Source organism: Carassius gibelio, chromosome A19 (assembly GCF_023724105.1).
Source record: "Carassius gibelio isolate Cgi1373 ecotype wild population from Czech Republic chromosome A19, carGib1.2-hapl.c, whole genome shotgun sequence".
Classification (NCBI taxonomy): domain Eukaryota; kingdom Metazoa; phylum Chordata; class Actinopteri; order Cypriniformes; family Cyprinidae; genus Carassius; species Carassius gibelio.
Window position 1 is genome coordinate 3,131,967 of NC_068389.1, and position 24,361 is coordinate 3,156,327.

At 43.2% G+C, this 24,361-nt stretch overlaps 2 protein-coding genes across 3 annotated transcripts in view; one reads left to right on the forward strand and one right to left on the reverse strand.

Annotated features, from left to right (window-relative positions):
• The window catches only part of LOC127934894 (uncharacterized), a 276,354-nt gene that overhangs the window by 68,238 nt on the left and 183,755 nt on the right, over positions 1 to 24,361 (forward strand). The gene's annotated exons all lie outside the window — the stretch shown is intronic.
• On the reverse strand, positions 56 to 24,271 carry LOC127934885 (vacuolar protein sorting-associated protein 52 homolog). Of its 2 annotated transcripts, none has more exons than XM_052532424.1 (20): positions 24,140 to 24,271; positions 21,507 to 21,591; positions 21,365 to 21,417; positions 21,218 to 21,293; positions 20,984 to 21,051; positions 20,258 to 20,433; positions 20,028 to 20,178; positions 19,851 to 19,951; positions 18,435 to 18,567; positions 17,868 to 17,925; positions 17,584 to 17,717; positions 13,687 to 13,842; positions 13,385 to 13,503; positions 7,459 to 7,582; positions 6,773 to 6,868; positions 6,591 to 6,698; positions 6,443 to 6,508; positions 6,249 to 6,360; positions 720 to 838; positions 56 to 640 (listed from the first exon to the last, which is right to left on the reverse strand). In XM_052532424.1, exons 1-20 carry the CDS (start codon positions 24,191 to 24,193, stop codon positions 494 to 496), a joined length of 2,136 nt encoding a protein of 711 aa, XP_052388384.1. In that variant the 5' UTR covers positions 24,194 to 24,271; the 3' UTR covers positions 56 to 493. The 2 variants fall into 2 exon arrangements, with proteins under 2 accessions (XP_052388384.1, XP_052388386.1); XM_052532426.1 differs by having other exon boundaries at positions 21,507 to 21,588; positions 24,140 to 24,198.

The window sequence follows — 24,361 nt, forward strand, 5'->3', positions numbered from 1 at the left end:
AAGCCTCTTTTTCACTTTAAAGAACTGATAAAATGATGGGAATATTTAAAGAGACTTTAGATCTGATATCTTTTATTTTGAGACATGGAATGCTTTTCTTTGTTATAACTTTATGAAGACATCAGTCTCCACACACTGTACTTTCAGACACGAGAGGAACACAAAACCATTTACAGAAGCTGAAACTGAATTTACAGAGCAAACATGGAAATAAATCAAATCATATAAAAGAAGAAATTACAAACACACCTTATGAAAAGAAGAACCCATAATCAGCTAATTTCCAAACAAAATATTCAACATTTCTTTCCATCGACTGAAAGCTCTAAACTGAAAAATATCATACTTTTAATGTCTTGTTTTCCATAAATAAATAAAAAAACCCTTTAAGACTTCAGTTACTTCAGTTAGCTAGTTTTTCTTATCAGGGAAATGCATCATGTTCTTCTGAAGAATGGTTTCTGCAGTGTAGCTACCACAGATACTGAAGGGTTCAGAAGTTTGGCTTGTGTTTCTTGACTTCCACCATCAGATGATGGATGTTTATGAGCTCGGAGCGCACTGCCAGACTACGGAACGTGGGCTGCGAGAGGACCTTGTGGAAACCATGATAGTACTGGATGAGCTGGGTCAGCGCTCCCTAGAGAACACAAGCAGACAGCGTCTCATCAGTCTGACAGAGCATCTATGAGCTACTTCATTACTTCACCAGGCTCTACCTGAATGATGCTGGTTCCGTTCTTGAAGTTGGTGAAGGAGCGCATGACGTCTTGACTCAAGGCCTCCACCGACTGCTTCCACGAGCTGGAGAAACCCCGCACCAGCTGCGTGATACGAGCTGACACACACACACACACACACACACACACACACACACACACACACACACACACACACACACACATGGACCGTTACATCAGCACACACACACACACACACACACACACGGACCATTAGAAAAAGGAGAAAGGCTTTTTTACATTTAATTCAAAACACGAACAGTAGCGTACAGTAAGTGTTGAGCGGTGATGGTGACTGTAATAACGAGAATCTCCATTAGGATGACAACAATAACCAGACATATTTGAACAGAAAAACAGCTAAACTAGGAAACTCAATCTAAAGAGTCAAAAAGATCTGGATTTGTCAGATATAAATCACTGAAATATTTATAATATAGTAAAAATAAAATATAATGTCTAACAGAATATTAAGAATAGCTATTATTTTATACAAACATATATATTTATATATATGAAAGGTGTATTTCTATGTTTTAATGCATCATTGTTTTTCCACCGCAGGAACTTTACCCAGGAACTAGGGACTTTGGCCTGGTACTTGGTGTGTTTCCACCGCAGGAACCAGGAACTAAATAAAGTTCCGGGTAAAAAAATGCCCCTCAGAAAGTCCCTGCTGGCGAGGTGGTACTTTTTCAAAGTTCCGGAACTTTTGGGGGCGGGGCTTGTGCGCTAAACAACCTGATTGGTTGAGTTCACGCAGCATTGGTTGAGTTCGACCACCATTTATTCAGATCAACATTTTTTAAATATTACTATTATTGTGTCATGAATTGTAATTTTAAAAGTATTTCAGGCGAGAATGTAGTTGTTTAAAACTCAAATCTGTGGTTTATTTATAAAGACAGCGCCCATTTTTGCCGATTTTGGAGGCGGTGAGCTCCACGCAATCAGCGAGAGCTCAGTGATCATCTATCCGCCGAGAGCAGCCTCTCCTGGGATAGATCTTCTGATATGTGCTGCTGGCTCTGATGTGTCTTTAGTGGTTAAACACAAAATATAATTAGTTTTGGTAAATATAACAGGTTATCTTTGGTCTGTATTCAGTTGATCTATATGTTCAAATGAAAATTTTAAAGAGGCAATTGATATAATATTTAGTTTCATTGTAATGGCTGCATATACACATATCCCTGAACTAAGTACACAGCTGTTATTCTGTTTAAATGAAAACGAAAGGACGCAGTGGTATTTGATATCCTATTCCGTTTTAATGTAAATATACACAGAGGAAAATTGCATTAGCCAAGGGCAGCTGACTGATGTTATCAAGTACGCTGCTGTTTGCTGATTTACCGGGTAATTTCAGTGGAAACGCAGCATCAGTTAACCCTCTGAAGTCTAGGGGGGTTTTGAGGCCTGGAGAATTTTTGACATGCCCTGACTTTTTTCAACATATACATTTACATTTACACAAGTCTGAAAACAGTGTATTCAGTATAAACTAGGCTACAATAATATGTAAATAGCATGTATGTACATGATTGTGTTTTTGAGAAAACAACGTTTATATGTGGTTAGTGAAAAACTAAAATTTTGAAGGTCATGAAACACATACAGAAAATTTGTTCACAAGACTGTCAAACCTGGAACATCTAGCCTAGAATTATTCTTTCTAAATTATGTGAAGATCATCTTGTTTACTGTCACGGGAGGAGCACAAGACAGACACAGTGGGCGTGGCGTCAGGCCTCAGAGAGGCTTTTATTAACAGAAATCATAAAACAAAGGGAATAAAAGTGGCCAAAGGGGGAAAGTGTCCAAAATAACAGGGAATCTGGTGTCCTCGTTGTGCTGCGGGGTTTGTGTGGGTCGGGCAGTGTTCACCGAGGAAGGGTCCAGGCAAGGGGCGGAGTCCGGCGGCCGCACGCGCTCCCCTCCTAGGTCCGGGGCGCGAGGGGCGGCGGCTTCTCCTAGCGGCCGCGTCTCTCTCATTGGCCGCGGCACTGGTAGGGGATGGACGGCCCGGCATCCTGGCCCGTCGGCCGTGTAAACGGGTGCGGTTCTCCTCCGGATCGCGGGTCCGGCAGCTCACGTCTTGGTGGCGCGGGAGTCCCTCAACGCTCCCTTCCTGGACCCACGAGGACACCAGCGTGCATGCACGGGGAAGAGACCGGTCTCCTGAGGAGAGGCGCGTTGGGCTTTTAAACAGCGGCGGTAATGAGGCTCCACTTCCTTCAGGTGTGCCCCATCACACGCCGCCAGCCCTGACTCATCCAGCGCCCCTCCTCTCACACACCCACTCCAGTCGGGAGCCTGGTGAAGGGCGGCGATTTAGGACGGGGTGCCGGTGATAATCAGGGAGGAGGCAGCTGACTCGTCACATTCCCCCTCCCAAGCGACATCCCCGTCATCAGGGCGCCGCCCACACGGGAGTGCTACCATCCTCAACCAGGCTCCAAACGGTCGGAGTGGGCGGGGCTTCCTCTCCGGGCGGTCCTCCCTCTCGCAGCGCACCAGAACAGGGACAGAGAAACCGGGTTTTAGTGACAGCCTCAACCAACCACAGGGTAAAATGACAATGGAAAAGTCACTTACCCCTTGTGTGGTTGGGAGGCTGTCCCCAGTTTTCCTCCGTCCCAGTCTGGGTTCTCACGAACGTTTGCAAGCGAGAGGGAGTGACGTCACCAGACGTTTCCCAACTGCGCTGTCTAGGCTCCGCCTTGCCCGCATTCTCCACCAGTGTCACGGGAGGAGCACAAGACAGACACAGTGGGCGTGGCGTCAGGCCTCAGAGAGGCTTTTATTAACAGAAATCATAAAACAAAGGGAATAAAAGTGGCCAAAGGGGGAAAGTGTCCAAAATAACAGGGAATCTGGTGTCCTCGTTGTGCTGCGGGGTTTGTGTGGGTCGGGCAGTGTTCACCGAGGAAGGGTCCAGGCAAGGGGCGGAGTCCGGCGGCCGCACGCGCTCCCCTCCTAGGTCCGGGGCGCGAGGGGCGGCGGCTTCTCCTAGCGGCCGCGTCTCTCTCATTGGCCGCGGCACTGGTAGGGGATGGACGGCCCGGCATCCTGGCCCGTCGGCCGTGTAAACGGGTGCGGTTCTCCTCCGGATCGCGGGTCCGGCAGCTCACGTCTTGGTGGCGCGGGAGTCCCTCAACGCTCCCTTCCTGGACCCACGAGGACACCAGCGTGCATGCACGGGGAAGAGACCGGTCTCCTGAGGAGAGGCGCGTTGGGCTTTTAAACAGCGGCGGTAATGAGGCTCCACTTCCTTCAGGTGTGCCCCATCACACGCCGCCAGCCCTGACTCATCCAGCGCCCCTCCTCTCACACACCCACTCCAGTCGGGAGCCTGGTGAAGGGCGGCGATTTAGGACGGGGTGCCGGTGATAATCAGGGAGGAGGCAGCTGACTCGTCACATTACTTACTCACAGAAAACAATATATTGATTTAAATTTTCTAAGACACATTTTGTTGGTAAAAGCCATATGTGAGTAGGCGTCAACTATCATGAATATCATTGTGATTTACACCTGAGAAGACAAAGACCTGCATAATTAACTGCATAATGAGGGCCCTATTTTAACGATCTAAATGCAAAGTGTAAAGCACATGGCGCAGGTGCACTAAGGGCATTTCCAAATCCACTTTTCCTATTTTAACGATGGAAAAATGGTCCGTGGTGCATTTCTGGAATGGGTTGTCCCTTTTCTCTTAAAGAGTAATGGGCGTAATGTTCAAAAAAAACAATCAGAGTGTCATCTCCCATTCCCAAATTTTTTTGCAAGCAGAAAAACTGAACGCTTCTCAAGCGAAGAAACCAACTGCGCAGATCATCTACGGGACAAGCAGGAATCCACCAAAGCTTCCCGAGGTGAAGGCCGCGTTGGATGAAGTAGAATTTCATTCATCATTATAAGTATTAATAGGCTGAATTGCAAATATGTAGCGTAATTCTAATATACGCAATGACTCTCCATCATTACATTTTTATATTAATGTAGCCTACACAATAATATTCTTTTACACTGTAATCCTTTTGTTTTTAATATTTGGCATGTTTGTGTGACGATCATCTATGGACCCGCCCAGAGGCGCATTTTCTACCAACGCGCTCTTTAAATAACAAAAAATTTTGCGCCATTGACTTTAGACCAGGTTTGAGCTGGTCTATGACGCAGTCTATTTTCAGCTCCTTAAAATAGCAATGCCCCTGAACACACCTCTCTGTTAGACCAGCATGCTTGCGCTGGGTGTATGATAGGGTTTCAGTCAGGTTTGTGACTGAGAGGGAAGACTTACAAGAAAGTATGTGAGGACAAAGTAAATGTATATATTTTTATGTTTGTAGTTTTTTTAGAATATATTTAATTATCTCACAAAAATTATTTAATATTCACTTTCGAGTACAGTTAAAGTTTATTAAGAACAATCAAAGCTGAATTTTTTGCATCATTAGTCCATCTACATGATCCTTCAGAATTCCTTCTAATATTCAGATTTTCTACTAAAAAAACAAACAAAAAATATTGTCATTATTATTATTATTATTAATGCGGTTAAAGTTAATTTCTATATATACTGGCTCCAAGCTTTGGAATGGTACAGTGTATATTGTTACACTTGGTCACTGATACTAGAAGTACAGTAGAACATTTAGATGATGTGAATGAAACTTCATAATGATTCACTTGATTATACATTTAGTCAGGAATTATAGTTCGGAAAAAGTCTAACTAGTAAAATGTTTATACACTATGTGAAACCTATTACAAGTATATAAATAAAGACGTACGTTTATGATCTCTGCTGAATACAGCGCTTCACTTTTTTTCTGAGGAAATCCAAATCTCAAATCCTGAGGTAATCCACATCACATCTCTTTGGGGTGAATTATGTCTTATTCCTCTCATCATGAAGCAAACAGTAAAATAAAAACTTGAAGAACAGTCTCTCTGCGTTGTCTTCTGTTGTGTGGTGTATTCAAGCCGTGCGCTTCAGAGAAACATTAGAATCTGAATAGCGCGTTCAGCACGGGGGCATGGTCACATTAGAAGATAATGAAGGGAGACGTGAAAAACAGACATCGCATTGTTTTCATATGGATAATTATTTCACATAATATTTGAAGTAGGCATGTCAGGTTTTCTATAGATATCTCTCTCATGTCTCTTTGTTTAGTATTCACTGAGTTACAGTTCATTTTAATGACGTGTTTGTAAATGAAGATCAGCGCAGACAAAGGCTGCAGACAGCACACCTTGTATGTTTTCTTTATTTTATAAAAGCACAAAATTTTGCTGTTATTATGTCTGTATAGAAAAAAAAGTAGACCCTTTATAGATTCGGTTGATATATTGCTCTTATCTGTACGATCAAAACTGAAAGTGTAATTTAAGTTCTTTTTGGGGTTATCAAAAAGCGTATACACGTTAATCGACTCCAGAGGGTTAAAGAAGCACGATTAAACCAGTAAGACAAACCTCTGCAGCTTCAGCACTCACCTTCATCATTTCGGAGTTTGTCCAGCTGCCCTTTCTCCATTAGTGCCTCGCTCTCCTTCACAAACGCAATCATGCCTCCAAACGGAGGTGAAAGAATCTCCTCTATAAACTCCTGTCCCACACACACACACACACACACAGGGTTACTCACATTACACAGTGTGCGCCGGTGCTCAGGATCTCAGATCATATACCTGTGTTCTGGCCAGCAGCAGCTGCTGGAAGCCCTCCACCTCTTTACTGTCGTCCGCCGCTCTCTCCTGCACACACACACACACACACACGTTATGGTGCGCTCTGACACCCACCAGAGTAGTAGCGGTTAGCAGCGAGTCACCTCACCATGAGCACGCCGAGCATCATGTCGTAGTTGTTGATGAGGAAGATGAGCTGGTCTCGTCTAGAGGGAAACTCAGCCGCCATCTTCAGCACAAAGTTCTCCACCTCCACCTGAAACCAGAGCAGGTGAGCTTCAGCGTGAGCCGCTCTACGTCAGGAGGACACAGAGGTGTTTCTGCTCTCACCTGCAGCTGTCCCAGAAGAGTATGGGTCCTCTCGTTGGGAAAGGTTTGGTTTATGCTAACAACAGCAGAGGAGAACTCAGCATACCGGCGTGTGATCTACAGCAACAGCAAGAAAAACAGACCACATGTACCCCACACTCTCTCTCTCTCTCTCTCCCTCTCTCTCTCTTTATATATATATATATGATCCAGAGAACACACATCTGATCTGTGTGGATGCTGTGTTTAATATGTGACAAGAGACAGTGTTTTCTCTCAAGACCATCAATGCATCAATGCAAAGATGCAGGTTCTAATATCAGTACATGTATAGAAATAAAAAGAAAACTGGAACAATTGTTGTTGTATTTTCAAATCTAAAGACAACATGAGCAATATGTCATTTTATTTGTTTAATAATACCTTTATGTAGTTGTAGTAATAAATGTAGTTGAATGAACCTACACAATGCTTGCACTAGCAGAAAACTTTATGAACTTTATGAAACGAACTTTATGAAACGTTCTTTATGAAGCGATCTGCTTCATTCTGAAGTGACTGACATAAACCGATGAAATGCTTGATGAAGAGCAGCTCCTCCTCTGGCCATTTCTAAAATCTACCCACATCTCATCATAACTCACACTGAAGGAGTGTGTGTGTGTGTGTGTGTGTGTGTGTGTGTGTGTGTGTGTGAGTATACACACGTAGTGTGGTCTGGTGTCCAGGACACCAAGTTTCTGAGGATCAGTGTTTCGAATGCTCTGGATGTTCATCTCCAAAATCAGCTCAAATCTGGGCCACAGCAGCTCCAGCACAGCCTCCCAGTACCTGCACACACACACACACACACACACACACACAGACGCTATTCACACGACAATAAAAAAATGTTTTAAACGATTCAGTTCGATTTGCTGAACTGGTTCAAGAAGATCCGGTTACATTGAGTGATTTAATATCATTTTAATGTCACATACAAATGCCTAAAGCGTAAGCAGATATTTGAATGTTTACTTTGCTCCTCCATCATAATTAAGGCGGCACAGATCACATAAACAGGGTTTCATGTTGTGTGCTTGTGTCAGTTTAATACTGGGTTTCAGATGGTACTCATCCCTAGTAACAATGGATAAAGCTCACTCCAAGACAAATGTTTAAATCCAAACATGCTGAAGACTAGAAATGAAACAATGTTCAATTATTTCCTCTTAAAAGACATCTGACACCACTGACTCTCAATAAAAAAAGCAGAAACAGAAAGGCGTTTCCCAGCACTGGTGAAATTAAGATGCTAAAGGACATGTTTGAGGTCAGTATAGTGCTAATGCCATGACTAATTTATGTAAAAAGTCTTAGACATGCAACACGGGATGCTTATAGGGAGTGAGAACCGGTTAAACAGGTTTGTTCTCGCTCGTTACCCGTGTTAAAGACCTTGTGATTTGCATTGCTAATGTTGGAGGACTGATGGCATGCAATGCGGCAGGCATCAGCTTACACTTTATTTTAAAGTACGTGCTCATACAGGGGACCCAAGGAAGTACTGAGGACAGGCCTCCTACAGAAACTGAAATTACAGGACTTTCAAGCATTACTTTTTTGGCTTACAAGGACTAAAATCTGAGATCTCACTTATTAAACAATATTGTTATTATCTTTCAAATTCTAATAAACTAATAAAACAAAATTGCACCAATAAAATGCAACACAAAAGCATGCAATGACTGTGGCAACTTTAACAATTCAAAAGATAGACAAAGTTTCCTTATTCAAACTGATTTTCTTTTTCATGAATGTATAATTGACCTGAAGAATGAAAGCTTTATATATGTAGATATAAAGACAGAATGAGACAATACTTTAATACTATTTTTAAAACATTTTTAAAATGACAAAATATTTGTCTTTTGATCACACAACTCAAAACAATGCAGCTGTATTTTGAAGTATTTTAACTAATCAAGGGCTGTAACTAATGATTACTTTGGTAATCAAGTAATCTACAGTTCCCTTTCGAGGGAACTTTGAACTGCGTCCTCTAGGGGGCGCTTTGGGGGAACACCTCGTCGTGACCCGTGTCTGAAACATACATTAAAAAAACACCGACTTGTTGGCCGGCGACAGCCTCCGACGTCACTACCGGCGCGACTATAAATCAGCACCAGGAGAGCACGTCATTATCTTCTTCATCTTCACTGACTGTTTTGTTTGAAGCGTGCTTCTGAAAGAACTGGTAAGTGCGATCTTTCTCTGTTTATCATGGCGACAACTAGCAAGCGTTTAGACGATGTGTGCATCCGTGTCGGCGTTATTTGACACCCGATGACAAACGCTATCTTTGCGTCATTTGTTTGGGTAAAGAGCACGCACGCGATGTCTTTGAGGAGGCAATCTGCATGCATTGTGAGCGTTTTTTCAATGGAAAAAGCTCCGCTCTCATTCGTCTCTCTTCTGATAAAAAAAAAAAAAAGGCAGCCATCTGCTTCCTGCGGTTCAGGATCTGTCCACGCTGAGGCATGGAAGAAAATGAGCTCGTGAGAATACAGGTGGATCTGTCTGAAAGGTTTAAAGAGGGACCTTTCCTTTCGCGCTCATAAAAAAAAAAAAAAAAAAAGAAAAGAAAAAAAAGAAGGGCGGCTGACGAGAGAGAGCCTCGGGAGGATGATGTTATATCTTTAAAACTTTCTGATACTGAGGTTAGTGCTCTGCTGGGTTTTTACCCAGGAAAAGCAGGAGATATTTGAGGATGGTGAAGGAGCTGAGGCTGAGCTTTCTCAATTCTCCTGCCCTGTGTATGTAGAGCTGTTGGAGGTTATTGAGCGAAAATTACCTTTTGACCATAGCCCTCCAGCTCAGGTGAGGATTTCATTTGTGCATGATCTCCATACAGAGATTAAAAAGAAGTATAAGATGCCATTTTCTTCTCTCATCCATCGGTTTCGGCATGAAAGTAATCTGCCGACATCGAGGTGATGCCTTGTCATCTAAGCCCCTTCAGAAAATCAAGTCGCTTAAATGGCAAGGCATACGCAGTAGCAGGTCAGGCTGTGGCTTTATTACACACAATGCTGGTGCTTCAAGCATATCAGACTGATCTGCTAAGAGACCTGGATAGAGGCAGGGGCCTTTACCTGATCAGGTAGCTGAACTAGCGCTCCTCCTCCACCTGCGGGCAGGAGTTAGAGGAATCATGAGTCAAGAGGAGGTAAGCAGAACCTAAGGGGTATTATCTAGACGAGGCAGCGTTCTCGTCCGAATCGGAGTGATACCGAGGTATCTACTCGTTCCCTTTGGGGATTTTTAACCCTCTGGAATCTAAGAGGTTATAAGGAGAAAATAGCCTCATAATGCGTATATGCGTTAATCGACTTCAGAGGGTTAACTTCTGCTTTTATCGTTCCCTTCCTAATTCCCCTGTAACCACCAGCTCTCCACCTGATCGAAGTTAGGTGGAAACATCTCGCGTAACAGTCTCCTATGCTGGACCTATAATGGTTTAATGGTTCTATGTTCATAGCAACCACCTGACTGATGGTCCAGACTAAAAGGAGGCGCCCCTTGAGCGGGGCTCCAGCGCAGGAGGGTTGGTGAGTAAATGTAACCCATCTCTGTATATACTTATGTGTGTTTAATTGCTGGAGGTTACGTGTCTACTAATAAACTCTGTGAGTTTCCTTTGCAGTGCTCATTTACAGTGTTTACTAAACACTCGCCAGCACCAGCCATCCGGCTTCATGTTCCGGTATTAGGCGGCTGAGATCACAGGTTTCTGAGGGAGCCTCCTTGATCATCAGGCCTGGCACAGCACTGCAGGGAATTTCATGGATGTCCGGCAAGGTCACACTGAGGGGTCTCCTGGCTGCTTAGGGGTGCTGTCGCATCTAGCGGGTAGTGGAGGTGGCAGTTACAGAAGTTTTCTTGTATATGCTGCCTCAGGTGATGTTCCCCTCGCCCGAGGTTTGTTAAATTGAGCTTGCCTCTCCCGTGAGATTCAGCACCTCTGCGATGCTTAGGAACCTTTAAGTACACACGCTAAGCTCTGTGTACTTTCTCAAAACCACATGGTGGTTAGTGTGCACGTGAACACTTTGCGCGATTTCTAAAAATCCACAAGTGGTAAGTTTGCACGCAAAACTCTGCAAACTTTCTGAAATCTTGTACGATAAGGGTTACGCGCTCCGCTTCGTTCCCTTTCTTGAGATTAGACCTTGGTTCTTTGTGCTCCATTCAGCCAGTGTGTAGTTGTTTATACAAATCTTCCCTCAACATGAGGGGCTATTTGGGTGATTCTCGTGGTAATTTGCAGCGCTCCACTTTTTTCTAAAAAAGGGTCACCTATGAGAGCGCTACTCTGAGCTCGGAGTTCTCCTCTCGTATGAGACTGAGTTCTCTGTTTTTTCCCCAGAGTGCTCCAGTATTGTTTCCACAGATTGAGTTGATGACAATCATACTGTTTTGAGATACACTATCTATGAGCTGCTCTATCGGAGTGCCATGAGAGCCCCTCCTTAGAACAGTATTTGAAAATCCATGCCATGGTAAGTGTGCACGTGAAGTCTTTGCACACTTTCTGAAGTCCACACTGTGGTAAGTTTGCACGCTAGTATTCTGCGTTCTTTCTAAAATCCTATATGGTGAGGGCTTCACATGGTTGCTTCGTGCCCTTTCTTGAGTTGGTAAAAGCCCCATTCATCTTGGGCGCCACTCCACCTATTTATCCTCTGATACCTATCTAAACAGGGTGTTGCTACTAGGATCTGTTGAGACAGTTTCTTCAGCAAGCTTATGCGTAAGCTAGCAGTAGCCCCTGTGTGACAGGCAGGACTTGGTAGAAATACTAGGTTCTTAGCCGTATCCCTTTAAAGGAATCTTTCCTGATTCCAAGCCTTCAGCTCTACCCTGGGCCGAGGCCCTAACAATTAAGTTGGGTATGTAGCTTAGGCCTTTTGGCTGTAAGGGGTACTGAGACAGCCGTCTAAACGTCCCAGGGGCAACTCCAATGGAAATGGTAGAGTTGGTACTTAGTGCTTGCCATGGTTCTGGCCTGCACTCCCCTCAGCATGATGGCGTGGGTATACTGTTCCCCAAAGCACCCCCTAGAGGACGCAGTTTGAAGTTCCCTCGAAAGGGAACTGTCTCAGGTTATGTATGTAACCATAGTTCCCAGAGTAGGGAACGAGACACTGTGTCCTCTAGCTCTCTGTCATGCTTCAGACGCAAGCTTCAGATGAAAAAGATAATGACGTGCTCTCCCGGTGCTGATTTATAGTCGCGCCGGTAGTGACGTCAGAGGCTGTCGGAGGCTGTCGCCGGCCAACAAGTTGGTTTTTTTCAATGTATGCTTCAGACACGGGTCATGATGAGGTGTTCCCCAAAGCGCCCCCTAGAGGACGCATGTCTCATTCCCTACTCAGGGAACTATGGTTACATACGTTACCTGATACAGATTATTTTGACAATGAGTAATCTGGTATTTTTAGTAATACAAATAAAACAGACTATAGTATAGCTATTACTATATAAGCTAATGATGAGGTGATAATAACTGGTTCAGATAAAGTATCAAAACCAAGCAATTGTATGGTTTTATTGAACAACACTGATAAAATAGCCTACAGTACATCATGTAATTTGCCTACAGAAAATATAAACATAACCAGCTTAAAGTGAAAATGTTGTCATTAATCTCTTACCCCCATGTTGCTCCAAACCCCTAAAGCTTGGTTTGTCTTCAGAACACAATTTAAGATATTTTGGATAAAAACTTGGAGGCTTATGACTGTCCCACTGACTGCCAAGTAAAATAATAGGTGAATAAAACCAAATTAGAGACTTTTTTGAGCTGACACTCTTCTGTATCATCCGCGCCACAAGGATACATTTTCTATTTATATTTACACTTTGATTTGAAAGAAAACAGTGCATCCTTGTGGCGCGGATGATACAGAAGAATGTAAGCTGCCAATATGGTGCTACGCCGATGTGGAGAGACACAGATGAGACCTGTTGAATAAAGTCGTTATTTATTTTTTTTATGTGTGAACCGTATTCTCATCACTTCATTACGTTATGGTTGAATCACTGATGGCAGATGGAGTATTCTGACGATTTACGGGTTTGGAACGACATTAGGGTAAGTGATTAATGACAACATTTTCATTTTGGGATAGAGTAACCATGCCACCAACTGCCTGATGATCCTTCACTTTACATCATGATTCAAGGACGTTTAAATCCATGTCATTTTTTAACTTAAATTTTGCACAGTTTTGTTAATAAAAGTAAATTTTGTGCACGTCCCAACTCAAGCTCAGTGCTTCACTGTCAAATGTGCATTACCAAGAAACAAACATGTAATATTATTAGTAACTGCACTTGTATCAGAGTCTGGAGCCCTGGATATGTTGGCACTGATAGCCCCGCACTTTCCTGTCTGATCTTACCGTCCCATCCAATAAACCGATGGGTGCTTGGGTGAACTGTTAAACACCCACCAACTTCATGGATTTAGTGAGCACATGAAGTGTCATTATGTGCTGTAACACTACAACACTAGGGTTCATTCCTGGGCAGAATGAGAGCAGACGACTGTCCTCTACAGCTTGTGTTTGTGATGAACGAGGCACTCACTTGTCGAGCGCGGGGATGTTCCTCTTGACTGTGATGGCTCTGAAGCGCAGAATGATGTGAATGCAGAGAAACACGGCAATACTGTCGTAACAGTCTGACAGGTACGTGGACAGACTCTTCTGCAGACCGAGGAGAGACACAAAGATGAAGAATGGACAATGTCTAACAAAAAAACTATTACAAACTATAAAAATAATAATAATAATAATGTAGATTTTGTAAGCCAATTACATCACTAGAACAACAGAAATATGGGGATATCATGTTTCAAGATACTGATCTTCGTAAGGGAGTGACTGTACCAGGAACATGCTGAGTGTTTTTCCCATAATGCTGTTGAACAAATCCAGAGCAGAGTTTCCGGCCACCATGAAGAAGTCGGACAGGAAGAGGAACTCTCGACAGCCGTTGTCCAGCAGAGCGTAGTGCTGACTGCGGAAGAGCGTTTCGTACGGGTACTGAGACAGAGAGAGACGGACCCATCAGCAGGGAACACACAGAGAGGGCAGGGTTGTAATGGTACACGTATTCGTACTCAATATTCTTTCGGTTCGGTGAGCAAATGAACCAAACAAATACAGTGTTGTTTTAACCACTGCACGAGCAGAACTTCATTGGAAACTTACAGTCTTATATATTGTTACTTCTGATAAAAATCAATGTCTCGTCTTTCAAATGATGTCCATTTTCTTCAGGAAACAGAAAATGCGGTTTTGACGGTCTTTTAATTTCATTTAAAAACTGCAATTTACAGTTTGCATACATTTTTGAGTGTTAATTATATAAAAATAGTAGTGCTGTCAAAATTAGCGCGTTAACGCATTCGATTAATTTGAAATATTTAACGCGTTAAAAAAAAATAACGCAATTAACGCGGTTGCAGTTTTTTTTATTTCCAGTTGTGGCCTATGTGTGTTCAACGTGCAAAGAAATATGGATAAGACCAAGGAAGGACTTTTAGACGGAACGTTTCAGTATAAAACTCTGCCGGATTACTCTTCAGTCTGCCACAAGAAACATTACTCTTCATTTAGTCTGCCACAAGAAACAGCAACATTAAAATCATGAACTCTAATGTCATTGTTTAAAAACAAAACAAAACAACTGTAACAGTGCATAAATCAGACCTTTCTGTAACGCTAACGTTAATAAGCTTAAACGAAAATAACGAAATAATTGTGTAGCGGAGTATTTTTTGTACACAGTGCCGCGAACTGTCAATCACTCCTGTGCGCGTGCATCACTGTCCTCCTCCAGCTGCAGCAACTTGCGATCTCTCTCTTCATCAAGCTTTAAAACAAAAAGGTGACAAAAAGATCATATTGTCTTTGTGCATAGGTTATAGATTAATTAGATAAATGAATATCCAAATTTGTGCCTTGCCGTCTACGGTATTTTTTTAGAACTTAGAAAAAAGATGCTGCAGCCAATGAACAGCCAGCGGGGGCTGCAGGACGACTCAACCTCCGCAGACAGTTTTTAATGTTTATCAGACAATAAATACTCAAGATTTTGCTTTAGTATAACTCACAACGAGTTTCACACACCTTCTCCGGCCACGTTGAGTTGTTGACACTTAACAGTGGGAAAAGCGACACATGCGCTATTCACTTGTATAACTTAAGGGTGAATGGGTAATGTAGTTTCTGCTCTGGGTCGGATGAATTAGGAAGCTTGCATTGTGAAGGGCGCTCTGAAAATCGGCAGTGCATGTAAAAGATTAAAACCTCTATTAAAACAGATGTCCAAATGAGCGTACCGGTACGCTACAAGCACGTTCTGGGCGCACAGAGAGGTGGCGGTACGCTCAAGAGCTATATTTGGAAGTGGCGGTACTGAGTACCGGTGCGTACCGGCCCACTTAAAGCACTGGCAATGACTATACTTTGGAATTTTTTTGCAGTCCACTTAGAATTCAACATGGAAATCATTTTAGTTCTTTATTGGCATTGATTGTTTTGAAATTCAAATGGTACTTACATGTTTTTATTTCTGTAATAAATATGGCTTTCAAGCCAACAGTTAATTTGGAGGATATTGATGGTTTATTGCAGGTATGTTGTTTACATGAGAAAATATGTGTTACAAGTTAAAAAAAAAATCCAATAAACAATCATATTTTGAATTTAAATAGTTTCTTTGTCTTGAGTTTACATTAATTATTTACATTTTACATTTACATATCCAAAAAGTTTCAGTCTTTTAATTGCGATTAATCGCGATTAATTTAAAAAAATTGTGCGATTAATTAGTTAATTTTTTTTAATCGATTGACAGCACTAAAAAATAGTAATTAAATTGAAGTTAGCGCTCTGTTGTTAACCGTAACCTTACAGTAATGTAAAAGGACTCCTTATAGGATAGAGCAGACTCTGAGGTGGATTTTTATCACTAAGAACATTTTCATTATAATTCTTATTCTTAAAGAAAGAGTGATCTGTTCAGTAAACATGTTTTATATATATATATATATATATGTGCAATTTTCAATTTCCAGCTGCTATACTGACACCATAGCGAACAGTGACGTCTCCTAATTAATTTTCTTTTCCTAATTAATGCTGTTCAGTTGCTTTGACACAATCAGACTGCAGAGCATGCAGATGAATGAGCCAGACGTTTGCGTTAACAAGGTTAAGATCTCTCTTTGTTCTGCTGCGCACTGGAAGTTCATTCTGCTAAACCTCAATTACTAAAACCAAACTAAATAAAAATGAAATAGAAATGTTCACAAACTAAAACTGACAAAATTATTATTGAAACGAATAAAAACTCAACTAAATTTTATTGCAAATTTGAAAATGATATTGAAATAAAACCAACTAAAAAATGCAAAACTACACTATAATAACCTTGGTGCCATCAGTGTTTACAGGCAAGTAGAGGCTGAGTATTGGGCTTTCACACATGAGCCTATGGGGTGTGTGTGTGTGTGTGTGTGTGAGAGTGTGTGCGCATATGTGTGTGTGTGAGTGAAGCGCAGTGTCTCACTCTGGTGTCTCCTATCTGAGCAGTGTGTGTGTGTGTGTGTGTGTGTGTGTGTGTGTGTGTGTGTGTGTGTGTGTGTGAAGCGCAGTGTCTCACTCTGGTGTCTCCTCTCTGAGCAGTGTGTGTGTGTGTGTGTGTGTGTGTGTGTGTGAAGCGCAGTGTCTCACTCTGGTGTCTCCTCTCTGAGCAGTGTGTGTGTGTGTGTGTGTGTGTGTGTGTGAAGCGCAGTGTCTCACTCTGGTGTCTCCTCTCTGAGCAGTGTGTGTGTGTGTGTATGTGTGTGTGTGTGTGAAGCGCAGTTTCTCACTCTGGTGTCTCCTCTCTGAGCAGTGTGTGTGTGTGTGTGTGTGTGTGTGTGTGTGTGTGTGTGTGTGTGAAGCGCAGTGTCTCACTCTGGTGTCTCCTCTCTGAGCAGTGTGTGTGTGTGTGTATGTGTGTGTGTGTGTGAAGCGCAGTGTCTCACTCTGGTGTCTCCTCTCTGAGCAGTGTGTGTGTGTGTGTATGTGTGTGTGTGTGTGAAGCACAGTGTCTCACTCTGGTGTCTCCTCTCTGAGCAGTGTGTGTGTGTGTGTGTGTGTGTGTGTGTGTGTGTGTGTGTGAAGCGCAGTGTCTCACTCTGGTGTCTCCTCTCTGAGCAGTGTGTGTGTGTGTGTGAAGCACAGTGTCTCACTCTGGTGTCTCCTCTCTGAGCAGTGTGTGTGTGTGTGTGTGTGTGTGAAGCGCAGTGTCTCACTCTGGTGTCTCCTCTCTGAGCAGTGTGTGTGTGTGTGTGTGTGTGTGTGTGTGAAGCGCAGTGTCTCACTCTGGTGTCTCCTCTCTGAGCAGTGTGTGTGTGTGTGTGTGTGTGTGTGTGTGTGTGTGTGTGTGTGTGTGTGTGTGTGTGTGTGTGTGTGTGAAGCGCAGTGTCTCACTCTGGTGTCTCCTCTCTGAGCAGTGTGTGTGTGTGTGTGTGTGTGTGAAGCGCAGTGTCTCACTCTGGTGTCTCCTCTCTGAGCAGTGTGTGTGTGTGTGTGTGTGTGTGTGTGTGTGTGAAGCGCAGTGTCTCACTCTGGTGTCTCCTCTCTGAGCAGTGTGTGTGTGTGTGTGTGTGTGTGTGTGTGTGTGTGTGTGTGTGTGTGTGTGTGAAGCGCAGTGTCTCACTCTGGTGTCTCCTCTCTGAGCAGTGTGTGTGTGTGTGTATGTGTGTGTGTGTGTGAAGCGCAGTGTCTCACTCTGGTGTCTCCTCTCTGAGCAGTGTGTGGGATCAGTATGGGCCCCTCCAGCTCTGCAGGACTCAGCACTGCCCCCCTCGGGCCCACAGTAAAAATAGTGTTCCTACTCTTGAGAGAAGGCTTGGAGAAAAACCCTGCATAGCAGTTAAAGGAATCAACCACATCATAATGGCACAGCCAAAAGCTAATGCTTTCCCTACCAAATCCCAAAGACATCTGATACTGATCCTGAAGTAAGTGTGCTACTGTAAGTGATTGTGTTCAGACAGCGGTTTAAAGGATATCTTTTTTGGCTGTGTCCTCCACTCCCATCAGATCATCCTTATCTGCAACGTCTTCATACTGACAGAAAGAGAGAGAATCCTAAATTACATACATATCCATCATACATACAAATGCAATCAAAATCATTCACCTGCCTTGATCTACAAGACATTCTGCTGCTGTGAACAAAACTATCTGAAAGCAACTCAACCAAGGCATTAAAAGCCTACAGTCAGTCCAGTCTGAAATATGACACGGATACTGGACCCTGAGAGAAAGAGACGTGTGCCTCACACATGAGCCCCTCAGGATATGAATATTAAGAAGTACGTTCAGATGTGTTATCAGCCTATTATTATTTTGACATTTGCTTTTTTAGCTACATGCAGCCTGTAGATCTGGGTGCCCAAATCAGACCAAACTCAAACCACACAAACATCTGATCTGTCTGCTTACACAGCAGGCACAAATGAAGCACTTAATGAAGTCATTGTTTGAGCAGCATGTGAAGCGCCAGCCGCAGCGTTAGCGCTCAATAAATACTACACTCTCAAGCTCATCCAGAAGCACCTGGACTGGTCTGTCACCTGGACTTTCAGCAGTCTGCCACTGTAGGACTTGAAGTAACTGAAGTAGATCTTGCTCATGGTGTCCACATACTCGTCCCGGACCTCCTTAGCAACGGTCCTCTCATTGGCTAACAGGAACTGATAGAAAAACCTGAAACACATCCGTAATCAGACAGCGCTTCTCTCTCAACAGAGATGAGAAGATCAAAGTAGTTCAAAATAGAGAGAAGATATTTTACAGTGTTTCCATTAGATATTGTTCTGCAGGTCTGTCTCAAGAAATGAAGGCAGGATTTTCTCTTTTCAGAAAGGCTCTAGTAAACACAAGTAGGGAGCAGGCATAGACACGGGGGACCACCGTCATGTGGATAAATTAATAACCCACAATCTTTCTGTTCAGGGTATTGTGGAGTGTAATGTTCCAGGGTTGAAGGAAAGACATTCTACATGTGAGAAACAGTTTTACAGCACAGTGGGGTTGAACTGAGAGGCCAGAGACGAAGACTAAGGCCCATCCCAATTCTACCCTTAGCCCTTGCCCTTTCCCTTTTGATTCTCTTTTGGTTGGAGGGGTAGGGGTAAGGGGAAGGGCCAGATAGCCACACTTCAAACAAAGGAAACATGGCTGCTACAGCGAACAAAAAGACACATAAATGTAAGCTTTTTTTTAGCAGAAATAAAGATCTTAACGAAAAGTAATCATTTGTTTTATGTTCCATTCAATTGTGAGTTCATATTAATGGTCTTGTTACTCAAAGAAATGTTTGCAAAAAATCGCTAATATTTGCTAACATCATATCATTTCAGACTGCATGATAGTGCCACAGCACATGTCTGATCAGGGCCATAACTGCTGTAGACACTGATGGGGGCTAATCCCCCCAATAATTAGAAACCGCTAAACCATTTTCTCAAATATTGCCAATTCAAGAGAGAGAGAGAGAGAGAAAGAAATGGAAGTTGCGTGTATTTGCGTCTGTGTGTTTATCTTTTTAGAGTGAGTTTACTTAAAACAGCGATTGTATCCTCTCGTCACTGGAAAATATAAAGTAGGGATTCAGTATTTAAACTGTATTTAATAAAAGTCATGGGGCAGTGTTGACAAGTTTATTTTCTCCTGGATGTGTGAGCTGCATGATTTCTGATATGTGTGTGTGTCAGTAAGCAGCTCATTAATACAGAAGGATAATTAAAGGCTCTAATGACCACCAGCACAGCAGATGTGTGTATTGTAAGAGCTAGATGACGAACGATGGCGTGTGGCGTCATGTAGTGGTGTCCCAACCCTTAGGGGAATATGTTCTCTGCTATCCCATGACACTCTGTTTCAAGGGACAAGAGGAAGGGGTATAAAATAGAATTGGGATTGGGCCTAATTCTGCCTTCTCGGAGAAATCTTCTGCTGCTTCTCATTCCTCTGATGAAGCCACGCACCTGTACTTCAGCAGCGTGTTCTGAGGGATCTGGTAGTTGGTCATGGGCTTTCTGAAGGAGTAGATCTTCTGCAGGATGAACTCCCGGATCTTTGAGACGGCCTGTGAGCAGAAAACTCAGTAGTGTTCATTTTCAATACATCTGTTCGATCAAGTAGAATCTCTGATTTGCTCTCACTTTAATTTTGAGGCGATCTACGATGTCCTGTACGTCGGAGCAGGCGAGGGTTTCTCTGAAGCTGAGCTCTTTAGCATAGTTGATCTTGCTGTTGAGCTCGTGAAGCTGCTCCAGAAACTCCTGCTCCGTCACAGGACTGTCCAGAATCACACTGAAACACACACACACACAGAGCTCCTAACTGAATGATTGAGACGCTACAGCGCTGCCTGTGATGAGCGTGTCCTTACGAGATCATGGTGCTGGGGACGACCAGCTCATCCACCAGCTGGCTGAGATGACTGCGCACGGCCTGCCGGTTCTTCAGCCTCAGGTTCATGCTGACCGACTGCTGCTGGAGCGTCTGGATCTCACTGCTGATGGACGACAGGTCGCTCTGGAAGCTGCTCAACATGCCCTCCATGCGCTGGACACAGAGGAGCAAAGCAGCAGACTCAACACAGCTTCACATCCCTCAGACAGCTCCAGATGTGCTCAAAGAGCCCAGCAGCATCAAAGCTGCCCGAATTAAGATTAGGGGTGTAATGATTATCACGATTCAGATCGGTTGAGATTCGAAACAAATCATGATTCAATTGGAGCAGGAGTTTATATGAATATATCTCTGAGAGTCTTTAGAAAAGTTAAGTGGCATTTTCTTTTCATCTTGCCACTGTACAACTCCAGATTAAAGTAGAGTTCATAAGCAGCTCTGCTTTGTTTACAGCGGTAACCAAGGAAACACTGTATCACTGCTGTTCATGAGCACCACCTGCTGGCAGAGAATTAATCTGCATCTTATTAAAGGGATACTTCACCCAAAAATGAAAATGTGATGTTTATCTGCTACCCCCAGGGCATCCAAGATGTAGGTGACTTTGTTTCTTCAAACTGAGATTTTAGTTTCTGAATTTTGAGCTTGAACAACACTCTCCGTTCGTTATTAATTACTACTGTAGAAGGCAGGACACACTCACCTCCAGTATGGAGTCACAGGCTGAGATCTGGTTGTGTAAAGAGGCTATATTCTGACTCTCTTTGATATCTGCACCAGCGCTACTGTTAAGGGTCTCTACTAACATCCATGTCAAACAGAGAAGGAAAAAAACAATCATAACAGCGATAGGAAAGTGAACCTCATGAAGTAGTGAGGTAAAGATTTGTTTCTTTGGATGAGTGATTCTGTGATAAATGCACTGAGGTATGGATACAGTCCTTGATTGATGCTTGTTCGATGCGCTGCAGCTCCGTCTCCACCTGTTTGGAGTACTGCCTCAGATCCACACCCTGATCCACACAAACACATGAGACACGCACACACAAACACAAACACACACAGCAGATCAGCTTCATCTCACCGTCTTGAGTGCCTCCTTCACCAGATCATCCTCCAGATTCGCTTGAATGTGAACTAAAAACAGACAAATAACACGCATCTTACTAGTGCATTCTGGGAAGAAGCTCCCTGCCCTTCCCTTAGCCAATGAAAACACAACTCACTGTCCACCTCGTCCAGAATGAACTCATCTGTGGTGATGTCCAGATCCCCCAGATTCAGTGCAGGAGCCACATCAAAGTCAGACTTCTGCCGAAACATGACACATTCTTTATCAATGCTCTCTGTAAATATTCACCTTCACTATTATTTGTGTGTGTGTGTGTTGTGTGATAATATATGTACAATATGGCAATGAATAAGTTCTTTCATCTTAAATTATCTACATGCCTATATAACTTGTTCATTGTTTATTGCTTTGGCAACATTGTGCTGTTCCACAGTCAGGCCAATACAGCTCAATTGAACTGAACTGACTCACTCACTCACTCTCGCTCACTCACTCACACACACACACACACACACTCACACACACTCGCTCACACACTCACTCAATCACACACACTCACTCTCGCTCGCTCACTCACACTCACAAACTATCACTAACTCACTCACTCACTCACACACTCACACACACACTCACTCACTCACACACTCACTCACACGCCCACGCACACACTCACTCACTCTATCACTAACTCGCTCGCTCACTCACACTCACAAACTATCACTAACTCACTCACTCACACACACTCACTCTCGCTCACTCACTCACACACTCACACTCACGCACTCACTCACTCTCGCTCACTCACTCACACACACTCACTCACTCTCGCTCACTCACTCACACACTCACACACACTCGCTCACGCACTCACTCACTCTCGCTCACTCACTCACACACACTCACTCACTCTCGCTCACTCACTCACACACTCACACACACTCGCTCACGCACTCACACTCGCTCACACACTCACACTCACTCACACACACTCACTCAATCTCTCACTCACTCGATCACTCTCTCGCTCGCTCACTCACTCACACTCACAAACTATCACTAACTCGCTCACTCACTCTCGCTCACTCACACGCTCGCTCACTCACTCTCGCTCACACACACAAACTATCACTAACTCACTCACTCACACACACTCACTCACTCTCGCTCACTCACTCACACACTCGCTCACGCACTCACTCACTCGCACTCACTCACACACACTCACTCACTCACTCACTCTCTCACTCACTCTCTCACTCACTCACTCTATCACTCTCTCGCTCGCTCACTCACTCACACTCACAAACTATCACTAACTCGCTCACTCACTCTCACTCACTCACTCACTCTCGCTCACTCACACGCTCGCTCACTCACTCTCGCTCACACACACAAACTATCACTAACTCACTCACTCACACTCACTCTCACTCACTCACTCACACACTCACTCTCGCTCACTCACTCACTCTCGCTCACTCACTCACTCTCGCACAATCAATCTCACACTCACACACAGTTACTCACACACACTCACTCTCGCTCACTCACTCTCTCACACACACTCTCGCTCACTCACTCTCGCACACTCACACACACTCACTCACGCTCACTCACTCTCGCTCAATCACTCACACACACACTCACTCTCGCTCACTCACACTCTCTCACACACACTCACTCTAGCTCACTCACACACACTCACTCTCTCACTCACACTCGCTCACACTCTCACTCACACACTCTCACTCACACACACATGCTCTCACACACACATTATCCCGAGAGCAAAGCCACAAACAGATGCTCTACTGTCATCATCACATGAACAGAGAGGACCAGCCCTTTTAACATTTGGAAAGAATGCAACTGTAAAAATTATGTAAATATTGTTAAAATATTTTATAAAATCAACCATATGACAATGATAGAGAACAACGTGACTGTTAATCTGTCAGTACATTAAATTATTAATTAAACCTTTAAAGTTTGAAGGGCCTGCCTGCACACTTGAAATCAATAATTTAATTAAAAAAATAAATAAATAAATAAACGATTTACATGTAACTACACTCTTCTTGACACTCAAAGAAACTACATTAATACATGACAAATAATGCACAAATATCACCCCAAACTCAGAGAAAAGCTGCAGCAACTTCAGTCACAAAAATAATAACAATAAAAATAAATAAATAATAAATGCATTAGCAGATTTGTCTTTTCACACATACCAGCATCTTCTTTAACAAAGTGTGCAGCGTCACAGCTTCAATTTCTTCTCATTTAAACCTTTCATATCCCCGTCTTTATTAGATGTTACATATTATTATATAACTAGATACTGCTGCTTATATACAGATCAGATATGTATCTTTGAAATCCTGATGGGACTAAACTGACTGAGATCTGCTGATGTTTCAACAAATATCTAAAAATCATTAGTCATAAAGTTCCTTAAGTTTTGATGGCGTGATTAAAACAACTATTGACACTTGCCATTCATTATTAGTCATTTTTCATGTGAGTATATAGTAGTATATAAACTTGCATACACAACAGAGAATACAGCGGTGACAAAATGTGAAATTGGTGAATAATAAAAGAGACCTGCACTATTCGCTATATTGTGTCAATTTTTGAGACGTCAGTGCGCTGTCACGTGATCTTTCTAAAATGACAACCAAACACGAAATATCTGAGGATGTCGAGCGATATAACGAGCTGCACATGCCGAGATGAGTCGCGCTGATGTTTGCTGCGGCGCAGCGGTCAAGGGCTCCTCACCTCGTCCTGTAAATACTCCGCAGAGTCCGCGCCGGTCAGCAGCGTCTCCGCCATAGCGTCTGTAGTTCACAAAGACTACACTTCCGTTCAGTATCACAGTCCCGCGAACTTCCGGTCGGCGAGAAAAAGACGCGTTTCACACTGAACAATCATAAGAAACCTACTTAAGAAAAAGTAAAAACTCTGTAATATAACTACAGTGTATTAAACAACAATAACTGA